The sequence below is a fragment of the Achroia grisella genome, unplaced genomic scaffold (assembly GCF_030625045.1).
Source record: "Achroia grisella isolate CSIRO2021 unplaced genomic scaffold, CSIRO_AGI_Agris_v1 utg2471, whole genome shotgun sequence".
NCBI classification, from domain to species: domain Eukaryota; kingdom Metazoa; phylum Arthropoda; class Insecta; order Lepidoptera; family Pyralidae; genus Achroia; species Achroia grisella.
Genome location: NW_026712739.1, coordinates 829606 through 853526, shown reverse-complemented (window position 1 = coordinate 853526; position 23921 = coordinate 829606). Strand labels below are relative to the sequence as shown.

The window sequence follows — 23921 nt, the reverse complement described above, 5'->3', positions numbered from 1 at the left end:
GTCATTGGGCTACCTAGAATATGGTCGAGAGCAGTGATGGCTCATTCGTCATACTCGTGAACGAGTACTGCTTGTAGGGACTGGTCTGCTCTAATCATTACGACTGATTTACTCTTATTAATTGTTTAACCAGTTGGTTATATATTCTGAATTAGTGCTAATTGGTGGTTTGTATTCACACACTTGAACTTAAAAATGTAAAGTAATATGTATAATGTAAAACACGCAAGTTTATTTTTCGTTCTTCTTGTGAAGAGACAGCTTTCCGAATGAGCGGTAGATTAAAAAAATGTGATGACTATTCAAAAGTGCTTCAATGTAAGTTTATTTGATGATATATATACCTATATATATATTCTGTATTAATCTATTTAATACTTCTAAAATTACACCGCGATACTATCTCTGATCACAGCGACTGTTGACTGGTAGAGAATGCCATCAGACTTTGATACTTGGTCCTAGCATCAGGCATTAATTCTGCCATGTGTACAATTCTGTGTGAAAAATAATAAATAAATAAATAAGAATATTGCCCTGGCGCCGCAAAATTAACCGTCAAACCAACCACAAGATCCAACGCCATATAAAATGGAATAGTGCAAAGAAAGACTCGTGGAAATTCGGGACAGGTAGGACTACTAGTAAAGAAATAAATACCTTGTTTTATAAACTGCAAACCACATTCACCATTACTAGTTAACTGACTACTTGTGGCGCAGTTAATCGATAACTGAATGGTTAAACTTGGCAGTGATAGCTGTCCGCATTTCTTTTTCAGTTACTATTCGAATAGAGTTCGTTGTTCCTCGGCGGTCTTGTGGTTTAGCATACCGCTTTACGTCCGATGGTCGCAGGTTCGAGTCCTCGCACGGCACAAAAATTTGTATTCATGAGTATGATTGTTTGTATCGGTCTGGGTGTTTTCTGTGTATATTATTAGCTATTCGCCCCGGCTTCGCACGGGTGTAAATGTTTTATATATACATAAACCTTCCTCTTCAATCACTCACTCTATCTATTAAAAGAAATCGCTTCAAAATCCGTTGCGCAGTTTTAAAGATTTAAGCATACATAGGGACGGACAGACAGCGACAGCGACTTTGTTTTACACTATTGTACATATGTAATGAAATATGTATTTAGAAAAAAAACTATACCTAAATGTATCAGTTGTCTAGTACCCATAACACAAGCTCTGCTTACCGTGGGACTAGATGGCGCTGTGTTAATTGTCCAGGGTTATTTATTTATTTATATCAGTTGTCTAGTACCCATAACACAAGCTCTGCTTACCGTGGGACTAGATGGCGCTGTGTTAATTGTCCAGGGTTATTTATTTATTTAAATCAGTTGTCTAGTACCCATAACACAAGCTCTGCTTACCATGGGACTAGATGGCGCTGTGTTAATTGTCCAGGGTTATTTAATTTATTATCCAGGGTAATTTCTGTACCTCTCACGTCGTTTCGACTAGGTTGCACTAATCATGGTCACTAGCTCACTGAAGTACCTTTGTTTACCATAAAATTATTCGTAATAGTACCTGGTTAACAATATAAATAGATTAGTTACATCATTTTTATGTTTTCCTTAAAAAATAAAGAAAATATAATACTAAAATACTTTAGAATAAGAGCTGAGTTTCTATCAGTTCTTCTCAGCTCAAAAGCACTCCGAACTGACGGTACATTTGACATTTAAGTCTGTAATAGACCTACATGAATAAATAGATTTTTAATTTCAAAAATGTTAGGTTCACCACGCAATCTCTAATTGACAATGCGTATGTAAACCTCTTTTAAGAAAATGTACTTGTGTTTTCTTCTAAAGAAAAGATATTAATTTGTTTTTGATATTCTAAAAGCGAGTAATAAATGAGCTACATAATAAGTCGGATGTTTAATTCATATATATCACTACCCCATCTAGGTTTGCAGCCATGATTATCTTAATCAATACATAGTATAAAATAAAGTCGCTGTCGCTGTCACTTTCAGTCCGTTCTTATCTATGCTTAAATCTTTATAACTACGCAACGGATTTTGAAGCGGTTTCTTTTAATAGATAGAGTGATTCAAGAGGAAGGTTTATATATCTACATGGGTGTACATATAATACATGTACACCCGGGCGAATCCGGGGCGAGTAGCTATTATAATATATATTATAAACGCGAATTTATGTGAGTATGGTTGGATGTTTATTACTCTTTCACGCAAAAACTACTTAATGGATTTCGATGAAACTTTACAGTAATATAGCTTACACATAAGAATAACATATAGGTTATAAATTTCACGCAGGTAAAACTTGGCACAGCCATTTTTCGTATATTTCTAATCACATTTTCATAATTGATCACGATATTTTAACAGCCCCAGAAACGTTCGCAAACATTATATCTATGCATTATATATTGATGGAAACAAAGGGGTAGAGACAACCCCTTTAGTAATATTTTATCAGGCGTCGGATGGGATTTATAGGTTATAATTTTCACGCGGGTAAAACCGCGAGTAAACATAAACTTATTACAACCCACCCAACCATAGCCTACATGTACTAATTGTTTAAAATCGAGTTGGCTCGAAACAACTATTTAAAATTTCTCTGTGCTGCTTAAAAACTTATGTTTAAAATAATGCGTTACATTATAATTGTACCGTTTTTGATACTGTTCAGCTGTGTATCGTGTAAGAATAATGTCAAATCGTTGACAGAATCTATGGGGCAGGAGGTGATAGAAATAAATGCTCCCGTCAAAGGTAAGTACATTAGAAATTGGATCTACAGTCGTCTGTATAGGGTCCTTATTCCCTATTTCAGCTGCTAAGCCCCCTTTCGATCGATACCGCCCAACCCCCTCTGATCAATCTCTCGCTCAATTCATCAATCCAAGGTAAATTGATTAGAAATTGCATCTAAAATCGTCGGCGTAGAGTCCTCAGTTTCTCTTATTTCAACCGCCAAGGCCCCCGATCCGATCGATCTCCCGACCAATTCAAACTTACAACGGCCTGAGCTGAGATTCGAACCTCAACTCAGGCCACGTGTGGCCACGGCTAGTGCTACCTAGTCAAAACGATGTTAGACTTTAATATGAGGACGCCATCAAGAGCGTCCTCATATTCGGTCTCCGCTAGTCCGCGCGTTTCTCTTGCTCTGTAAGCATAGTCTCACTCAGTCAGCTCAGTCGGTTGTTTAAATATTAAATATTCTTTATTGCACTTAAATACATTTGTAAGTATATTAATTCCACTAATATTAACAAAGGAGGACTTATCTCTAAAAGAGATCTCTTCCAGTCAACCCAATAGAGCGTGGCATAGGAAGTGTTGAGTGGGTCAAAATGTGAAAATAATATTTTTTATAAAAATATCATAAATAATTAAAACTAAACATAAAAATATAATGTCCAAAATACAGATACTAATGCAATATACATAAAGATAAAAAAATAATATATAATATATATATATATATATATATATATGTACATTTATAATAAAAATATGATTTATAATAAATACATACTAAATCAAATAATAAATACTACAAAGATATATATATACAATGATGACACTAATCACATAGCAGTAGAAAGGTAGTATGATTTTAGCTTTTTCTTAAAAAAATGTTAGTACAAATAAGACTTTTTTAGTATAGTATAGATTTAGGCGTCCACGGACCGGAAGACGCAGCGTGGGAACGCCTCTAGCAAGATGGACCGACGATCTGGTCAAGATCGCTGAAAGGCGCTGGATACGAGAAGCGCAGGACCGATCGTCGTGGAAATCTTTCGGGGAGGCCTTTGTCCAGCAGTGGACGTCTCCAAGCCTGTGATGATGATGATGATGAAATTTAGGCATTATTTTTTTAGATCTACCGGATGTGGAAGAAGAACCGTCAGCAGAGGTTGATGACGATGAGAAGACCACCGTTACCACACAAGCGACCACCAAGAAGAATATTATTAAGACCACAACAGTAAATATTCTTTTAATTAAAAAAAATCATCTTCTTCATCTGCTTCTTCCTTATTTTAATTAATTATAACACTTTATTGCACCATCATTTTATAAATGACATGAACAAAATTAAAAACAAAAAAAAAATGTACAAAAGGTCTTATCGCTAATGCAATCTCTTACAGACAACCTTTAAAGAGAGGTATTTACAAAAAAAAATTTAAGTATACACTTATGTAAACAAAATATAGTACATACACAAATTTACATATATATACATACATAAATACATAATAATATAATGTAATAATATAGTATACATCATTTATCCTTATCCCATTTATTTGTGGTAATGCAGTTTATATTCATTTAAGTTTTATACAAGATTAGACCTACAAACCTAGAATTATACCTAATATAGGTAAGAGGCCGTTCATTGATCACGTGATCTTTTTTAAGCATTTTAACCCCCCTCCCCCTTGGTGATACGTGGTGAAGTTTAAAACTAACACCCCCCCCCCCCCCCCCCCCCCCCCCGGACCATGATAAAAATGTCTAGACAGAAAGGTTGGAGATTGTTTTTGATTGGCATAAAATAAATACACGTGATGTATTACTGGACCCCCCTCCTCTCTTGTGATATTTCGTGATTTTTATCAAACCCCTACCCGATTTTTTCAAGCCTCACTTGATTAATGGATGGCAATGTTAGGTAAAATTATAAGTTTGTCTTCCTCAATCAACCGCTGCAATAATAATGATAAATAAATAACATATATATGTACATACAATGCAAACAATGATCTTGTCTTGTGACAAATTATATACGATATACACAGTTAGACTATATACGCATACGTCCACATATACCTCCCCAAAGATCTCCACAACAATCGGTATCGCTGCTCGCATCATGCCTTCCAGCGATCTTGACCAGATTTCCAGAGGCCTTCCCACGCTGCGTCTTCCGGTCCGTGGTCGCCATTGCGGTCGACTTTACTGCCCCAACAGCCATCTGACGAGCTCTCCCATTACCACTTTAGACTCTCAGCTTGTTTCTTATTTGTTGCACAAAAACTTTAATATTTTTATTTTGTTTAAGGCTTTAGAAACCCGAAGAAAAAGCAAAGACATTGATATAATCGATGGTTTGAAGCCTGAAGATGAAGAAGCAAGGATCGAGAAGGAACTAGCCGAGATCTATAAGGATAATAGCGGTGAAAGCATAATTATTACTAGCTGTACCCGAGACTTCGTCCACGTGGAATTTAACTTTATTTTTCTAAAATAAAAGTAGCCTAAGTTACTCCTTATTACATCAACTACCTGCCAATAAAAGCCCCGTCAATCTGGCCAGCCATTTCAGATATTAGCCGGAACCAGATAGACAGATAAAAATTGTAAAAAATGTTATTTTTGTACCGTATTTATATTCATATGCTATTTGTATCTAGTAAAAAACTGTTATTTCGATATTACAAGCAGACGCTCCAATTTTATTTATATTTATAGATTTAACTGAAGATCTAAAAAATGCGCAAAAATGTCGCAACAATCTGGGCAAAGTACATTTAGTTGCCATTGAAAAGAAACAAGACGATTTTACTAGAAATTAAACAATGAAATTACTGACTTGTTGGAAAGTAAATAAAATGAATAATTTCACTTTTTTTTGGACTACTCTAATGCTGTTGGCCGCAGCTGGCCTTTACTGCTTCATCGGACGATAGAGGGCGAGTACAGATGGCACTGCAAACAAAGGAAGGACTTATGGAGCGACTGAAGATCCTCCTGACGAGGAGGGAGATCTTCCATTGTTTGCAGTAACATCTGCACTCGACGATGATACGACGCCAGTCTGATGGTACCGCAAGGTTCGAACTTCGGCTCATGCCGTCGTAATTTCAATCCCCGTTTAAATTGGACGGCAGATCGATCGAAAGGGCGACCGGGAGCACCGGTGTGGAGCGCCCAGGCGCACGCAGGCGACCGATTGATTGCGCGGTATGGTATAGTTAGGTCGTCGTCTTCGCCGGCGAGGACGGTGTCGTGTATGTGTGTGTAACTCCCATAGACAAAATAACATATGTATTCTTTCATATGACTCGAACCTCGGCTCAGGCCGTCGTAATTTATAATGATTATACTGATTTTTATATTGTTTATAGATTACAAGGACAGTTCAGAATCAAACAAAGAGATCACAACGCTTTCCAAAGATTTAACATCATCAGCTTTGAGACTGCGGCCAAAGAACAAGTAAATAGCCATCTTGAATAGAGTATATATATTATTTATTTATTTATTTGGAATAATATTTATTTATTTTATTTCATCACTACATAGTATAAAACAAAGTCGCTGTCGCTGTCTGTCTCTATGTAGACATGAGTATCTTTAAAACTACGCAACGGATTTTGAAGCGGTTATTTTTAATAGATAGAGTGATTCAAGAGGAAAGTTTATATGTATATACTAGCTACCCACCGCATCTGCGCACGGGTGTATATGAATTATACATATACATAAACCTTCGGACAAGACAATCGGTCAAGCCGTTTCGGAGGAGTATGGGAGCGAAAACTGTGACACGAGAATTTTAATGCTTCGCAATTATATATATAAACTTTCTTTTCAATCACTCTATCTATTAAAAAAACAGTTTCAAAATCCGTTGCGTAGTTTTAAAGATTTAAGCATACATAGGAACGGACAGACAGCGACAGCGACTTTATTTTATACTATATAATGATAATAATACCTCAGGACAATTCACACAGCGCCATCTAGTCTCAAACTAAGCTTGTGTTATGGTTATTAGACAACTGATATAAATACTTAGATTTCTTTTTTTATAAATACATATGTGCCTACACTTGTAATATTTCTGTCAACATCCGGCACCCTCCAATTAGTTTACCTCTCAAGATAACTAGATTTAAGTTGAGTGTAAAGTAGATTGCGTTCAGGACACATTCCATCAAACAAATTTGGATTTCTGATGAAAAGAGTAGACTCCCCTAATTGTCAAACTTGTGGTGGTATTGATGATGTTCAACATTTGTTGATGGAATGCGTCAAGATAAACACTGAAAGGCAAATCTTACTGAAAAAAATAAATTTAAACAAAATTAATTTAGGAATCTTTCAGAGTACTTTATTAGAACTTGTATCAAAACAATCGGTACTAATTTATAAATTTGTAGATAAAAGTAGGTAAAATTTGTCTTTATAGTAATTTAAAGTTTTGATGTAATGTAATTGATTAAGACGTCAACATGGAGCTAACATGCTCACTATTGTGCTAAGCTCCTAAATATATAAAGAGAAAAAAAGTTGAGTGTAACGTCACACCGGAGCCCCCGGGCGCCCCTCCGATCGATCCCCCGTCCAATTCAAACGGGGATCGAAATTACGACGGCCTGAGCCGAGGTTCGAACCCCTAGTGGTGCCCTCAGACTAAAGTCGTATCCGTCGGGCAGGAGTTGGCCTTCAGCCGCTCCATAAGTCCTTCCGCGGGTTTGGAGTGCCATCTGCACTCGCCCCATAACGTCCGGTGAAGCTGTAAAGGCCAGCTACGGCCAACAGCATTAGAGTAGTCCGAAAAAAAAAATTTGTGTAAAGTCAGTCCACGTTACGACTCCGCGTGGAATGTACCCGTCACTAATAAGCCATGTAGCACACTATCAAATAAACTTACTAATGTACAATAAATAGTACAATTATTACAGCTGTATACTCACTACCTACATACTACAATAAACAATATATTATGTAGCGACACCTCATCACATCATATATAACGATACAGTGGTGAGGTGATAACCACCACGGTACGGATACAAGATATAAGCAGAGCTTGTGTTATGGGTACTAGATAACTGATACAAATACATAGATTTTTTTAGTAAATATATACATATTATACATAGAAAACACCCAGACTGATACAAACAATCATACTCATGAATACAAATGTTTGTGCCGTGTGAGGAATCGAACCTGCGACCATCGGATACTAAAGCGGTATGCTAAACCACTAGACCACCGAGACTATATGTCTATATATACAAGAACTACGATAAAAGTGTTTCTTTTTAATCTGGAATGGTAAATTCAAATTTAAAAAATCATTTATTCATGTAAGACATTTTAGCCGCTTATGACATGAAATTCTTTATAATATTTTATATCGATGTGATAATTAATAATAAGCTTTCTTACAGCTTTAAGTTCCAACCGGATGTCAACGATAAAGCTGCAGTTGAGAAGTTCCGGACGTCCATTGACGAGATCAGTTGCGGGAAGGTTAACAAACTGACAGCGGTGAGAAAATAATCTATACATATACATAAAATTGGAGTGTCTGTTTGTTTGTAATATAGAAATAACCGATTCTTACTAACTTCAATGGCAACTAAATGTACTTTGTCCAGAATGTTGCGACAAATTTTGCGCATTCTGTCGCATTTTTTAGATCTTCAGTTAAATCTATACATATAAATAAAATTGGAGTGTCTGTTTGTAATATTGAAATAACCGTTCCTTACTACATGCATATGAATATATATACCATACACCAGTACAACATTTTTCACAATTTTTGTCTGCCCGTCTGTTTGTTTGTTCCGCTTAATCTCTGAAATGGCTGGACCGATTTTGACGAGACTTTTTTTGGCAAGTAACTGACGTACTAAGGAGCAACTTAGGCCACTTTTATTTTAAAATAATACAGTTAAATCCACGCGGACGAAATCGCGGGTATAGCTAATCTATAATAATAATGAATTGAACTACCTGCCGAGGTTTTCTTGAGAGACCACAGTTTGGGGTTTTTCAAGAAGACTACATTAAAGTTTCTTGAGGGTCGACAACGCACGTAACACCCCTGGTGTTTCAGGCGACCATAGGCTACGGTAACCGTTTACCATCAGATGGGCCGTATGCTTGTTTGCCACTATAGTAGTATATAAAAACGAAGCATAAACTGTGTATGAAATTTCGCACACTTATAGTTTATATAGAGAAGAAGTGCAGAATGCTATATTTCTTTTAATTTAATCTTTTAAAAAATACATTAAATTAATAAATTTTCTTATTATACATCATCATTTCCTTCTTCCTTATCCCATTTATTTGTGGTCGTCGTAATATGTTTTTCTCTTCCATTCATCCCTGTTCGCAGTCATCTCGTTATTTACTCCCTTTCTTACCATATCATCTTTCACACAGTCCATCCATCTCTTTTTCGGCCTTCCTCTGCCCTTATAACCATCCACATTTATATGTAACACCTTCCTTAAAGTATTGTCCTCATTCCTACGCATTACATGTCCATACCATGATAGACGATTAATCTTCAACCTCTCTGACACCGGCGCCACTTTCATATTATACAAAAATCATTATATTACACGACTGATAACAAAACGTCAATGTCAAATAATGTTAATATTGTTAAATGTCAAATCAACGAATCGAGGTTTGTTTCTGTTAGAACAGGGATGTTATGGATATGGTTATATCGGATACGGATAGGTTACGGATATGAAATTATTTCGGATCATCCGTTAGTTTCGGTTACAGATATTATTTTCTTAAGAAATTGCAAAAGTAAATTACAAATCTAAATATGTATAACTCAAAGATGACTGACTGACATAGTGATCTATCAACGCACAGCCCAAACCACTGGACGGATCGGGCTGAGATTTTGCATGCATAAAGCTACTATGACGTAGGTATCCTCTAAGAAAGGATTTTGATAAATTCTACCCCTAAGGGGATAAAATAGGAGATGGAAGTTTGTATGAAACTTTGTCAATTTTAAACCGATCGGGTTGAGACTTTGCATGCATAAAGCTACTATGACGTAGGCATCCCCTAAGAAAGGATTTTGATAAATTCCACCCCTAAGGGGATAAAATAAGAGATGAAATTATGTATAAATCTTTTTAGATTTTGTAGGCCCTAATTTTTTACACACGCTAAACAAAAGTAAAGCCGCAAAAACTACACCTAATTAATAATAATACTACTACGCGAGCGAAGCCGCGGGCAAAAGCTAGTAGCTAATAAAATGGTTACATAACGTGTCTCAATTAGGCTCCGCCCCTATCCGATATTATCCGACACTTTTATTTCGGATTCGATTACGGTTACGAACTTTTTTTTATCGGATATCCGATAGTTAAAGTTACGGTTACGAAGCTCCCTTACATCCCTGCTATATTCTAATATTATAAACGCGGAAGTTTGTGACTATTTATGGACGAAAGGGTTTATTACTCTTTCATGCAAAAAAGGACAGACCGTTTCGGTTTTTTTTTGTGAATGATAGTGGAATGGTGCACCCGCCTGCGCTAACGGTTTACGCTGGCGGGGCACCAGTGGAGGATGATAAGATGAGCATGAGGTCAGGTCAGTTAGCACATCGTGGTAAATTCGCTATGAATTTATCACGTTGGTTTCCAGGGGGAACCGCGTGGAGGTCAACCTGACGTGGTACATTGCTAGCAATGTGGATATTAATTCACATTACTAACAATTCCCATCCCCCCTTCCTTTCGGTTTTTTTTTGTGTATGATAAATGAATGGTGCACCCGCCTGCGCTAACGGTATACGCTGGCGGGGCACCAGTGGAGGATGATAAGATGAGCATGAGGTCGCCATGAATTTATCACGATGGTTTCCAGGGGGAACCGCGTGGAGGTCAACCTGACACAGTACATTGCTAGTAATGGGGTCATAAGTCCACATTACTGACCATCCCCTTCTTCTCCTTTCGGATACGGTTTGGGAGCTCCTTAACATCCCTAGTGCTGAAGCTCTGCTTAGTTTGTGAGTAGATGGCGCTGTGTAAATTGTTCAGGGTTATTATTATTATACATATACTGATTAAATTCACACAGTTTATGATAATAATATGATTAAAACTAATTATAAAGTAGCTATACACAGATAGCATACATAGATATATACGTCAATTTTATTGTGGGCAGGTACAGATTAGATTAATTTTGTTTTATTTTAGGATATGATAATACGAATTCGTGTGCATTTAGTAATTTTTACATAGTATGTATATTATGTATGTATTTAAAAAAAGGTTTCTCTGTATTACAATAGAATAGAATAGAAAATCATTTATTCAAATAAACTTAATTTAAGCACTTTTGAATTATATTTTTTTTTTCTATGAAAAGCTGTCTCATCAAAAAATTAAGCAAGAAACTTGCGTGTTGCATAAAAATATAAGTTTACATTTACAAGTTGAAACGTGTGAATACAAACTACCAACGATCATAATGTTTTTATAGAAAAACTTTAGATCCATAGCGCTGACAATATTATCTGATTACACTAATAATGAGTGCGTAGCGGTTTCTATGTTGATTGTCGCATGCCTCTTACTTGTTATACTGTAATTATTTATATAAAAACGTCTAATGATTGTTTTTTGTAATTGTTTATATAGAAAATTGATATTGAGGAATTATGTATATTTGCAATTATTGTAATAATTATTTTCTTTAATAGTAACAAATTTAAATAATCTTTCATAAATCTTGCCTGCAAGATATGAAATTGTGTTTTAAATAAATTATACATTCTCTTAACAAACAAAAAAAAACGTCTATTAAAAAGAGCAACACACAAGTTTCTTGCTCATTCTTCTTGTGATGAATCTGCATTCCGAATAAGTGGTAGAATCAAAATATGACTATTCAAAAGTTCTTGTAATGAGTTTATTTGAATAAATATTATTTATATTTCTATTTCCAACCAGCACTAATTTTTTAGGTGAAATAAAATATTTATATCTAGAACGCATAACACAAGCTTTAGCTAGCTTAACTTGGGTCTAGATGGCGCTGTGTGATTTGTCTGCTGTTTGGTCGTTTACATCTTTTAACCTACGTAACGGATTTTAATGCAGTTTTAGCAATAGATAGAGTGATTCAAGAGGAAGGTTTATATGTATAATACATGTACACGTGCGAACCCGGGCGGAATTAAACAAAATAATACAAATACGTTAAGTAATGAAATGAACTTTTGCAAAATTACATCTAATTCGATAAAACACATTGTATTTCGGATACAAACAAGCAGCACACCTGGAAAATAGTTAATAAGCTTATATCACAAATAACATAATATTTTTTTGTTTTTATACTACTATGGTGGCAAACAAGCATACGGCCCGGCCCATCTAATGGTAAATGGTTACCGTAGCCTATGGACGCCTGAAACACCAGGGGTGTCACGTGCGCGTTGCCGACCCTTAAGAAACCTTAATATACCCTTCTTGAAAAACCCCATGCTGTAGTCTCGTGAGAAAACCTCGGCAGGTAGTTCATTCCACAATCTAAGTGTACGCGGGAAGCTCCTCTGAAACCGCACTGTCCGAGACCACTTAGGTTCCAGCGTGTGGGAATGAATTCCCTGTCGATGGCGAGCGGTGCGATGGTGAAAGGTAGCCGTAGGCATCATGTCGAACAATTCCTCAGAACACAGTCCGTTGTATAATCGGTAGAACACACAAAGCGAAGCGAAGTCTCGCCTCAAACTAACTAACAAAATATTACATAGTTTATATTAAGTTATATTATCAGTCAGTAATAAGCCTAAAAATTGATATCCGGGACGATTTGTAATATTAAAAAAAACCCGCTTACCTGACGGTAAGTGGCAACCGTCGCTTATATACATGAACAGCACTACGGACATCACGTTATCATGTAACTTATATAAGAACTACGAGGTGATATATAAACTCATGTTCTCCTGGTACTTTTAATGTAGTTACGCTACATTTTTTTGTCATTTTAATGCCAAACAAGCTGACGTGCCACTACGAGGTCCGATCTCCATACCGCCTATAAACTCATGTTCTCCTGGTACTTTTAATGTATTTACGCTACATTTTTTTGTCATTTTAATGCCAAACAAGCTGACGTGCCACCCGATGGTAAGTGGTAACTGTCGCCTACATACATGAACAGCACTACGGACATCACGTTATCATGTCACCTTAATACGGTGGTGATCTGAAGAACTGCGAGGTCCGATCTCCATACACTGTCATTTCACAGGTCATCTCTGAACAAACTGCCTATAAACTCATGTTCTCCTGGTACTTTTAATGTAGTTTCGGTACATTTTTTTGTCATTGTAATGCCAAACAAGCTGACGTGCCACCCGATGGTAAGTGGTAACTGTCTACGGTCATCACATTATCATGTAACACCCGTGAGATTCCTGCGTTGTCATTCCAAAGTACTAAAATGTCACGCCTCTTATCCTGTAATTTCACTTCCTAATCTGCACTACAACCGAAACATCTTACAAAGCAAGCTGCTTGGCTGAAGTAGGTGAAACTGAGGTACACGCAGACGAGTTTTTAGACGATTGAAAATATTAATACAGTACTTAAATTTCAGACACCCTCACCAAATTCTGGAAATCCTCAAGAAACTTCACTTACAACAGCTATCGCAGTGTTAGGCATAGCTAATTTAATATGTTTTTAAATATTGTATCTTACTTTACTATTAAATTATTTTTCACAATCTATAAAAGAATTTTATTAATCACTTGTAAACTGACAAACGTTGTATTGCCATATAAATTAAAATCGCTATTAAAAAATAGGGGTTGATGCTAGAAGGGTTAAAATTTGAGGTTGTATGTAATTTTTAATGAGACATGATAAAAAAATATAAATAAAAAATTTTGCCAAAAAAATAAAAAAATAATGTTAGGGGTGGACAACCCTTATCACTTAGGGGTATGAAAAATAGATAGTAGCCGATTCTCAGACCTACTGAATATGCATATAAAATTTCATAAAAATCTGTCAAGCCGTTTCAGAGTAGTATGGTAACTAACATTGGGACACGAAAATTTTATATATTATATCTCAGGACAATTAACACAGCGCCATCTAGTCCCAAGCTAAGCAGAGCTTGTGTTATGGGTACTAGACAACTGATATAAATACATGGATACCTTTTTTTTGTTGTAAATAAATACATATTATACATAGAAAATACCCAGACCGATACAAACAATCATACTCTTGAATACAAATGTTTGTACCGTGCGAGGAATCGAACCCGCGACCATCGGATAGTAAAGCGGCGTGCTAAACCACTAGACCACCGAGGCTGTCAATATTAACTAGGTGCTCCCGCGCCTTCATCCGCGCGGAATTTATTTTTATACTTTTATTTCAAAAATAAAAAAATAAAAAAAAGTAGCCTAGGTTACTCCTTATTACAGCAGCTACCTGTCAAAAAAAGTCCCGTCAAAATCGGTCCAGCCATTTCAAAGATTAGCCGGAACAAACAGACCGACAGACAGACAGACAGATAAAAATGTTATTTTGGTGTATCTACCGTATATATATTCATATGCATGTAATAAAAAACAGTTATTTCAATATTACAAACAGACACTCGAATTTTATTTATATGTTTAGATTAGATTATATTATATGTACGTATATATTATATATTTTATCTTGATGATATGACATTTGCACAATTCATGTTTAATATATTTAAAAGTAAGCGACTACCGTAGGTCATATATATACTAAAGTATTGGCAATTTATTAAATTTATACAGAGATATTACATTTATAATTATAAATTATATATACATATCTTAATTCTTAAGACCGACATAGCCCGAAGAATTGCGACTTTGAAGTGGCAATGAGCAGGGCACATAGCTCGTAGGACAGATGGCCGTTGGGGCAGTAAAGTCCTCGAGTGGCGACCACGGACCGGAAGACGCAGCGTGGGAAGGCCTCCAGCAAGGTGGACCGACGATCTGGTCAAGATCGCGGGAAGGCATTGGATGCGAGCAGCGCAGGACCGATCGTCGTGGAGATCTTTGGGGGAGGCCTATGTCCAGCAGTGGACGTCTTCCGGGCTGCGATGATGATGATGATGATGATCTTAATTCTACAACAAAGAACCTAAAATTAAAAACCTTAAAAAATATAATATAATATTTTATTGATTATGTCTTTATTCTGTATCCACTGTTTTTGTACCCACATGAAATTCATAGCCTCCATAATTTTATACGTTCATAAGTTTTTACTAACAAAATATGGATGTAATCCGAATTAAAATAATAATAATATATTGATATTACATTTTGACGACCTCGGTGGTCCAGCGGTCTAGTACACCGCTTTACGACCGATGGTCGCGGGTTCGATTCCTCGCACGGCACAAACATTTGTATTCATGAGTATGATTGTTTTTATCGGTCTGGGTGTTTTCTATGTATAATATGTATGTATTTACGAAAAAAAAAATCTATGTATTTGTATCAGTTGTCTATGACCCATAACACAAGCTTTAGCTAGCTTAACTTGGGTCTAGATGGCGCTGTGTGAATTGTCCTGAGAATATTATTATATGAGTTTGATTCCATGGAAGATGGGCGGGTGCTGGTATGGGATGCAACCTGTGCAGACACGCTGCCCCATCCCATCTACATGGATGCTGGTGCAACATGTGAAGCGGTGAAAAAGCCAAAACATGTAAATACAGGGCTCCGAATATGAATTTGTCCCATTCGGTGTGGAGACCCTTGGTCCGTGGGGTCCTAGCGCTATAAGACTTCAAAGAAATAACGAAAAGGTTAGTCGACATCACAGACAGACATGACAGAAGAGCTGGCAGCTACCTTGGACAAAGAATTAGTCTAGCTATTCAAAATTAAAACTTAGCCTAAAGGGACCCCTTTTAATAATATATTTTAGTCATCATATATTTTTTTAAGCTTTTTAATTTTAAGTTCTTAGTTGTACAATTAGGTTATGTAAATACTAGTAATAAAATTTTAGTCATTTATTTAAATAAACTTAATTACTGGCCGTTAATAAAACGAACATTTAAATAAAAACTAAAAAAGAAAATGAACGTCCGCCATCTTTTGTTTTTTGTTGACAAAAATATCATAAGAATTAGTCATTGTGCTCCATTTATTCTACATTAAATAATTATTAATATCTACACGCGTTATAGAACAGTCTAGAAGAATATTCCTAGACGAAGATACCGCTTGTGTTTACTGTTAATAGAAACTATTTCGCGAGCGTCGTTCGTTATATTCCACGAGAGACTGTCTTCGTTTTCCTGCCATCCGGACGTGTTCTCTGGACCCGGTGTGATTGTCCTGTAACAGTGCTCTGAATTCGATTACAGGTCAGTGAGCTTTTTTTATACCACTATGGTGGCAAACAAGCATACGGCCTCATCATCATCATCATCGCAGCCCGGAAGACGTCCACTGCTGGACATAGGCCTCCCCCAAAGATCTCCACGACGATCGGTCCTGCGCTGCTCGCATCCAATGCCTTCCCGCGATCTTGACCAGATCGTCGGCCCACCTCGGCATACGGCCTATCTGATGGTAAATGTTGATGACCTACATAGATCTATTGTGCTCGCCCTTTTTTCAAAGTTCGCTACCTAGACCCGTCAGAGATAAGAATTGATAGATAAGATATTCTTGGGAGCGATGGTTCTCTCTCTGTTCTCTCTTTGTTCATTAGACGATTGATATAATGAACAAAGAGAGGTACTTTCCATGTATAATAAATCCTTCCTAATGCGTAACTCGTGTGTCTATCTGTCTCGCTTTCACGCTAAAACTACAGAACTCATTTAAATGAAATGTAGTACACGGTCTAGATCCTGAAAAAGGACATAGGCTACTAAAATACTTTTTAATGCGAAAAAAGGGTTGTAAGGGGTTTTTTTTAAGGATGATAATGGAATGGTGAACCCGCCCGCGCCCACGGCCCACGCTGGCGGGGCACCAGTGGAGGATGACAAGACGAGGATGAGGTCAGGTCAGTTAGCCCATTGTGACAAATTCACAAGGAATTTATCACGATGGTTTCCAAGAGGAACCGCGTGGAGGTCAACCTGACTTGGTAAATTGCTAGTGATGGGGTCACGAATCCACATTACTAACAATCCCCTTCCGGATTCCGGGGGGGGGGGGTTTATAAGGGGTTGAAAATGAGATGAAATATTGTATAGAATTTCATCAGTTTGGAAACTAGAACGATAAACTTTTTTTATGGATTTTATTGGGTTAGATCACTAAATATTTTTCCATTATTTGGTCATGGGGACTATATTCATGGGGACAAAGTAGCGGGTACAGCTTGAAATTCATTAAGAGCAATACACTAGTTTTTTGCTCATTCTTCTTGTGATGAGTCTGCAGTCCGAATGAGTGGTAGAATGAAGAAAATATGACTATTATTAAGTGCTTATATTAAGTTTATTTGAATAAAGATTATTTCTATTCCATTCTATTCTAATGTTATCTTAATAATAACGCGAAAGTTTGTGAGTTGTTATTCTTTCACGCAAAAACTACTGAACGGATTTAGATGAAACTTTACTATATAGTAATGCAGCTTATACATCAGAATAACATCTCATATATAAAATTCTCGTGTCACAGTTTTCGTTCCCATACTCCTCCGAAACGGCTTGCCGATTCTCATGAAATTTTGTAAGCGTATTGAGTAGGTCTGAGAATTGGCCAACATCTATTTCTCACCCCCCTAAATGTTAGGGGTAGTCCAGCCCTAATTTTTATTTTATTTTAAGGCAAAACAACGTTTGCCGGGACAGCTAGTAGTATAGGCTATAAAGATCAGGCGAGTGAAACCGCGGGCACAGCCAGTATACGATAAAAGTAAATAACATAAGTTTAGATGATTGATTTTGACATTATCATTTATTTTGCATATTTTATGTATTGTTTCTTTGTTTGTTTAATAATGATACACAACTTTGAGATAAATTCGTTTTTTTAATAATAATGTCGACTTATGTTTTGGTAGGTGTTTAATAATAAAATGTATGTTATGATTTAATTTTTTTTATTATCATATTATTTAGTAACTTCTAATCATAAATCTCATCAATAATCTCATATATATGAGATTACTGACGACCTCAAGCGATCTAGCTGTTTAGTACCGTCTTACTTTCAATGGTCGCGGGTTCGATTCCGCTACAAACATTATTCACGTATTATTATATAGATAACAGTTTCGGAGTATGATGACATGCACAATATATACATACAAACATTTATAGTCAGAGATACGATGTACATTTCATGACTAATAGATATCAAGAATGAATTATTTCTGTATACATTAAAATGATTCAGAAATATCGATTTTGTAACAAATCAACATACAGGCTGATTACTTTATCCTGTATTTTTTATAGCTACTGTATATACTTTCACACACAAAACTTACTGAACGGATTTTAATGATACTTTACAGTAATATAGCTTATACATCAGATTAACACAGAGGCTATAATTTAAAAAGATATGATGTAACTTGGGCGATATCATTACGTAGTATAAAACAAAATCGCTGTCTGCCCGTCCCTATGTATGCTTAAATCTTAAAACTACGCAACGGATTTAGAAGCGGTTTTTTTAAATAGATAGTGATTCAAGAGAATAGAATAGAAAATCATTTATTAAAATAAACTTAATTTAAGCACTTTTGAACAGTCATAACAATTTGTTTTTTATTTACCACTCGTTCGAAAAGCTGTCTCATGACAAGAAGAACGAGCAAGAAACTTGTGTGTTGCTCTTTTAAGAGGAAGGTTTATATGTATAATACATGTACACCCGTGCGAAGCCGGGGAGGTTAGCTAGTATAACGATAAATGTCAAGTAAGTGTGATGCATACGAAGTTGACATACAACTAGTAAATTATAAATATACTAGATGAAAACCCGGCTTCGCTCGGGTGAAATGTGGGTAGATATTTCTATAGTCATCGGTTCTCATACGAATATTAAACGTAAGCAAGGCATAGATTTGTAAAGTTTCATTCATTGTGTTTAATAAATATAGTAAATAAAGTGTTATTCTATTCTATTCTAAATGTTATTCTAAGTTGGGCTAAAAAGGACTTGTATCCAGAGCCGTAAAACAATTTAATAAAAAAAATTGCCAAAAATGTCTCGCAATCGGCCAATTTCAGGTTTAAAGAAAAAACACATACTCTTTTATCATAAAAAAGTGTTAAAAACAATATTTTCGCGAAACGTCAACGACCGAAGAAAATGCTAGTGAAATGAAAAGATGGCGACTGCGGTTTGTTTGTCAGTGTCATTAGAATTTAAGGAAATACTCCATAATCCGAATTTTGCGGGATATATGTTGTCGACTCGAAATCAATATTTTTTTATGTTTTGTAATTCACATAAGGTTTCGTTCGAGTCCACCGTACCCTTTGACGAAATTATTAATATAGATACTTACAAACATCCTGTATACGATTAGATATTATCAGATAATTACTGACAGGACGATAACACGCTGTATTGATACTTATTTTAGTCGACGACAGTCGCGTGGTTGTGATACTTGTGTATTTTATATTTTGAAGAAGAATGTCTCATCCAGCTTTTGAGGATGCGGGAGCCAACCCCGGCATCGAAATATGGACCATTGACGTAAGTACGGACCTACAATAAATCAAATTAAAAATCTTTTATTCATGTAGGACATTTATAGCTGCTTATTAACGTCAAGTTTTTTGTATTAAAAAATATCTCTATTACCAATATACAATACAAGTCAAATTCTGATTTATTACTAGTATTTACACAACCTAATTGTACAACTAAGAACCTAAAATTAAAAAAATGTAATATGATGACTAAAATAATTATTAAAAGGGGTCCCTTTAGGCAACGTTCCGAAGATACTGGCAGCGTTCCCTCTTTGAATAGCTAGACTAATTCTTTGTCCAAGGTAGCTGCCAGCTCTTTGTTAGTTTTTTGTTAGTTTTCAAAAATCATTTATTCATGTAGGACATTTATATGTAGCTGCTTAGTAAGGTCAAGTTTTTTGTTAGTTTTCAAAAATCATTTATTCATGTAGGACATTTATAGCTGCTTATGAACGTCAAGTTTTTTGTTAGTTTTCAAAAATCATTTATTCATGTAGGACATTTATATGTAGCTACTTAATAACATCAAGTCTTTTGTATTAGTCTTCCTAAATAATTTATTCATGTAGGATATTTATAGCTACATATAAACGTCAAGTTTTTTGGGTTAGTTTTCAAAAATCATTTATTCATGTAGGACATTTATATGTAGCTACTTAATAACATCAAGTTTTTTGTATTAGTCTTCCTAAATAATTTATTCATGTAGGATATTTATAGCTACTTATAAACGTCAAGTTTTTTGTATTAGTCTTCCTAAATAATTTATTCATGTAGGATATTTATAGCTACATATAAACGTCAAGTTTTTTTGTGTTAGTTTTCAAAAACCATTTATTCATGTAGGACATTTATATGTAGCTACTTAATAACATCAAGTTTTTTGTATTAGTCTTCCTAAATAATTTATTCATGTAGGATATTTATAGCTACATATAAACGTCAAGTTTTTTTGTGTTAGTTTTCAAAAAATCATTTATTCATATAGGACATTTATAGCTTATGAACGTCAAGTTTTTTGTGTTAATATTTTATTGTATTACCGCCAAGTCAGTACATAGATTAAATTGAGAACTGGGAAGAAACTCAAGTGATATTCTTTTTTTTTATCATGTATTGTTGGATCGTCATAAAAATAATTAAAATAAGTTGTAAAACTATTGCGCTGCGTGCGGTATTCAACGACCAACTGCCGCCGGCCTCCCGTTGCCCAACCGCTACCGGGGTATCTGTTGCCTAGCAACGAGCCAACAGCGCGAGGCTACCGGCGGGTGCGCCGCTATATATATATATCTACTTACGTAGTGTATTACATACTCCCCCTTTTGACCTAATCAGTGTCCTCACAATAGGTCAAACAAAATCAAGAAAAATCAACACTACAACAGTTTAGTTTAAGGATACCCAAGATATTAAAAAAATAAAGCATTGGTCTTACGCGGACGGCCACGCCCTCTTTTTGGTACCACTGGCTCCACAGGATCACCCTCGGATCGCGAATGATAACGCCGAAAATCAGAGACGTGATACTTTCCTACAAAATCAAAAGGTTCCTTACAATGTTCAAGTAAGTAGGTAGTGGGACTTACTTTCTTTGAGATTTGATAAGGTCCATCACGCCTTGGGTTAAACTTGGAGCTGATACCCTTGCTAGCGTTACTCAACGTGTGAGTCTTGAGAAGTACGAGATCACCAGGCTCAAATACCTCAGCCTCTCGTCGTGTTTTATCTTTTGATATCTTACCAACATCTTGTTCTTTTTCGCAGGTCTCTTTAGCTGTCCTTAAAACATCATTCAGCTTCAAAAGGTACGGTGTTATCTGCGGCACATAATTTTCAGCTTCGACGATGGCTCGAAGATCACTCCGAGCGGAAAAAGGTGAGCGTAACTCTCTGCCAAACGTTAAAAATGACGGCGTGTATCCGGTACTTTTAGACGACGCAGTATTTAATGCAAAACGTATTGCAGGTAGCGCGGATGGCCACTGTCCATGTTCTTTCTCGACTAGAATGGCGAGTTGTATTTTTAACTCGCGATTCTTCCTCTCGACGGGATTCGCCTCTGGATGATAAAACGGGATGAGATTCTGCTTCACTCCTAGAACAAACATGGTCTGTTGCATAACGTCTGCAACGAACTGGACACCATTATCTGAAACAACCCGACGAGGCACACCATAACGTAAGAAGATTTCCTCAACAAATATTTTGGCACAAGCTTCGGATGTCGCTTCTACGAGTGGGAATATTTCCACCCACTTACTGGCTGTATCTTCAATGATAAGGATCCACCTCTCACCATTAGGTCCTTTTGTTAGTGGTCCGAAAAGATCGACGGCTATGATTTCAAATCTTTGTGCAGGTACGGGCGTTTGAATAAGTCCGGCTGGTTTACAGTTGGAGGGCTTATACCTTTGGCATTTAATGCAAGTTTTTAAATAATCTTCCACAAACCGTCTCATTCCAGGGAAATAAAATCTTTGCGAAATGCGTTGCAGTGTCTTCTCTACTCCACCGTGACCTGCAGTAGCAGCATCGTGATACTCTTTCATAACCTGTTCTCTTAACTTTTCAGGTATAACAAGCTGTGGTTCTTCTGTCTCCGGATCAGCATAACGGTAAAGTATTCCTTTTGACATATGATACCCTCTTTCTGTCCATCTTTTAATCGATACTTCTTCTTTTCCTTCCAGGTCCAAGACTATCTTCGCCACTTCCGGATCAGCAAGTTGATCGTCACGGAGCGTAGCAGCATCCCAGCGCGGAATTTCCACTACAACGGTACACACTTCACAGATGTCACGAGCAACTTCGTCACATGGCGGTCGGCTGAGGGTATCTGCAATAAGGTTAGCCTTACCCGGAGTGTAATCTACTTTGAGGTCAAAGGCTTGTAGCTTCATAGCCCAGCGGACCAGTCTACCCGTGGGCGACTTGAGAGTGAGCAGCCATTTGAGTGGCTGATGATCGCTAGCGACGTGCACCGGATGTCCATCAATATAACCGCGGAACTTCTCAACGGCCCAAACAACAGCGAGTGCCTCTCGCTCGGTTGTCGAGTAGTTTCGTTCGGCGTGAGTTAGAAGACGACTGGCGTACTCAATAGGACGCTCTTCGTGAGACTCCCCCTGGAGTAGAACAGCCCCCAAGGCATAATTGCTAGCGTCGGTCCTGAGAACAAAAGGAAGACTGTAGTCTGGCTGCGTAAGTATCGGAGCGGACGTAAGTAATTTCTTAAGTTCCGTGAACGCAGCGGCTTGGTTTTCCTCCCATATCCATGACTGGGTCTTCTTTGTCAGCAATGTCAACGGCTGCGCGACTTTAGAAAAGTTCGGAACAAATTTCCTAAACCAAGAAGCAGTTTGTAGGAAACTTTTCAGGTGCTTCAAGTTACGTGGCTCCTTCATCTCCAAGATGGCAGCGACCTTGTCTGGATCTGGTGATACTCCCTCGGGTGTAATAACGTGCCCAAGGTACTTGACACTGTCACGCGCAAACATGCACTTATCGCGATTACCGTGCAGGCAGAAAGTACGGAGACGTTCAAATACGGCACGAAGATCCCGAAGATGTTGTTCGTAGCTGGCTGAGATTATAATGAGGTCATCTATGTATCCTAGAATGGTAACGTCCTTGAGAGTTGCTCCCGACCGGAATCTATCGATGAGCCGCTGGAAGGTGGCTGGTGCGTTGCGTAAACCAAAAGGCATGCGCCTAAATCTATGCATTCCGAAGGGAGTCACGAACGCAGTTTTATCCTGATCCTCCATACGAACGGAAACCTGCCAGTAACCGGACCGCAGGTCCACAGTACTCATGTAACAACTCTTACCTGTGTACTGCAGCAAATCGTCGATAACAGGCAACGGATAAGCGTCACTCTTTGTAATAGCATTCAGTTTCCTATAATCTACGCAAAATCTATATGACCCATCCTTCTTAGGTACTAAAAGAGCTGGCGCCGCCTATGCAGACTCGCATTCCTCAATAATACCTTGTTGGATCATATGCTCCAATTGTTCTTGCATAACAGCTTTCTTGGCGGGCGTAAGTCGGTACGGAGGTACAGCAATAGGCGCATGCTCCCCAGTCTCTATACAATGCTCCGCAAAAGGCGTAGGCCCTCCCCCTTCTCCAAAGATGTCTTCATATTCTTGGAGTAGCTCACTGAGTCTAATCTTCTCTGATGGAGATAGCATGGAACCCTCATCTGGCCGCAAAACATTTGTGGCTGCACATCCAACTACGTCACCACATGACTCAAAACACAAGGGGTGAATGACCTCGGGGCGATCAGCTGTGAACCAGTAATTCTCGGGTAAGTTAAGGACTATACGGGCTTTACGCAAAAAATCAATGCCTAACAATGTTTCATTATTACTCGCGTCGGGGAAAATAACAAAA

At 37.1% G+C, this 23921-nt stretch overlaps 2 protein-coding genes across 2 annotated transcripts in view; both read left to right on the top strand.

Moving 5' to 3' along the window:
* The first annotated feature begins 2562 nt into the window (after positions 1-2562).
* On the top strand, positions 2563-13540 carry LOC131842761 (uncharacterized). Its single transcript, XM_059191328.1, has 6 exons — positions 2563-2768; positions 3884-3990; positions 5074-5188; positions 6140-6230; positions 8198-8297; positions 13419-13540. Exons 1-6 carry the CDS (start codon positions 2633-2635, stop codon positions 13506-13508), a joined length of 639 nt encoding a protein of 212 aa, XP_059047311.1. The 5' UTR covers positions 2563-2632; the 3' UTR covers positions 13509-13540.
* Positions 13541-19383: 5843 nt separating this feature from the next.
* Positions 19384-23921, top strand: part of LOC131842744 (gelsolin, cytoplasmic-like) — a 40452-nt gene continuing 35914 nt past the window's right edge. Inside the window, exon 1 of the mRNA XM_059191307.1 lies at positions 19384-19518. Within this exon, the coding sequence (XP_059047290.1) occupies positions 19456-19518 (63 nt within the window). The 5' untranslated portion in view covers positions 19384-19455. The remainder of the gene's footprint in view (positions 19519-23921) is intronic.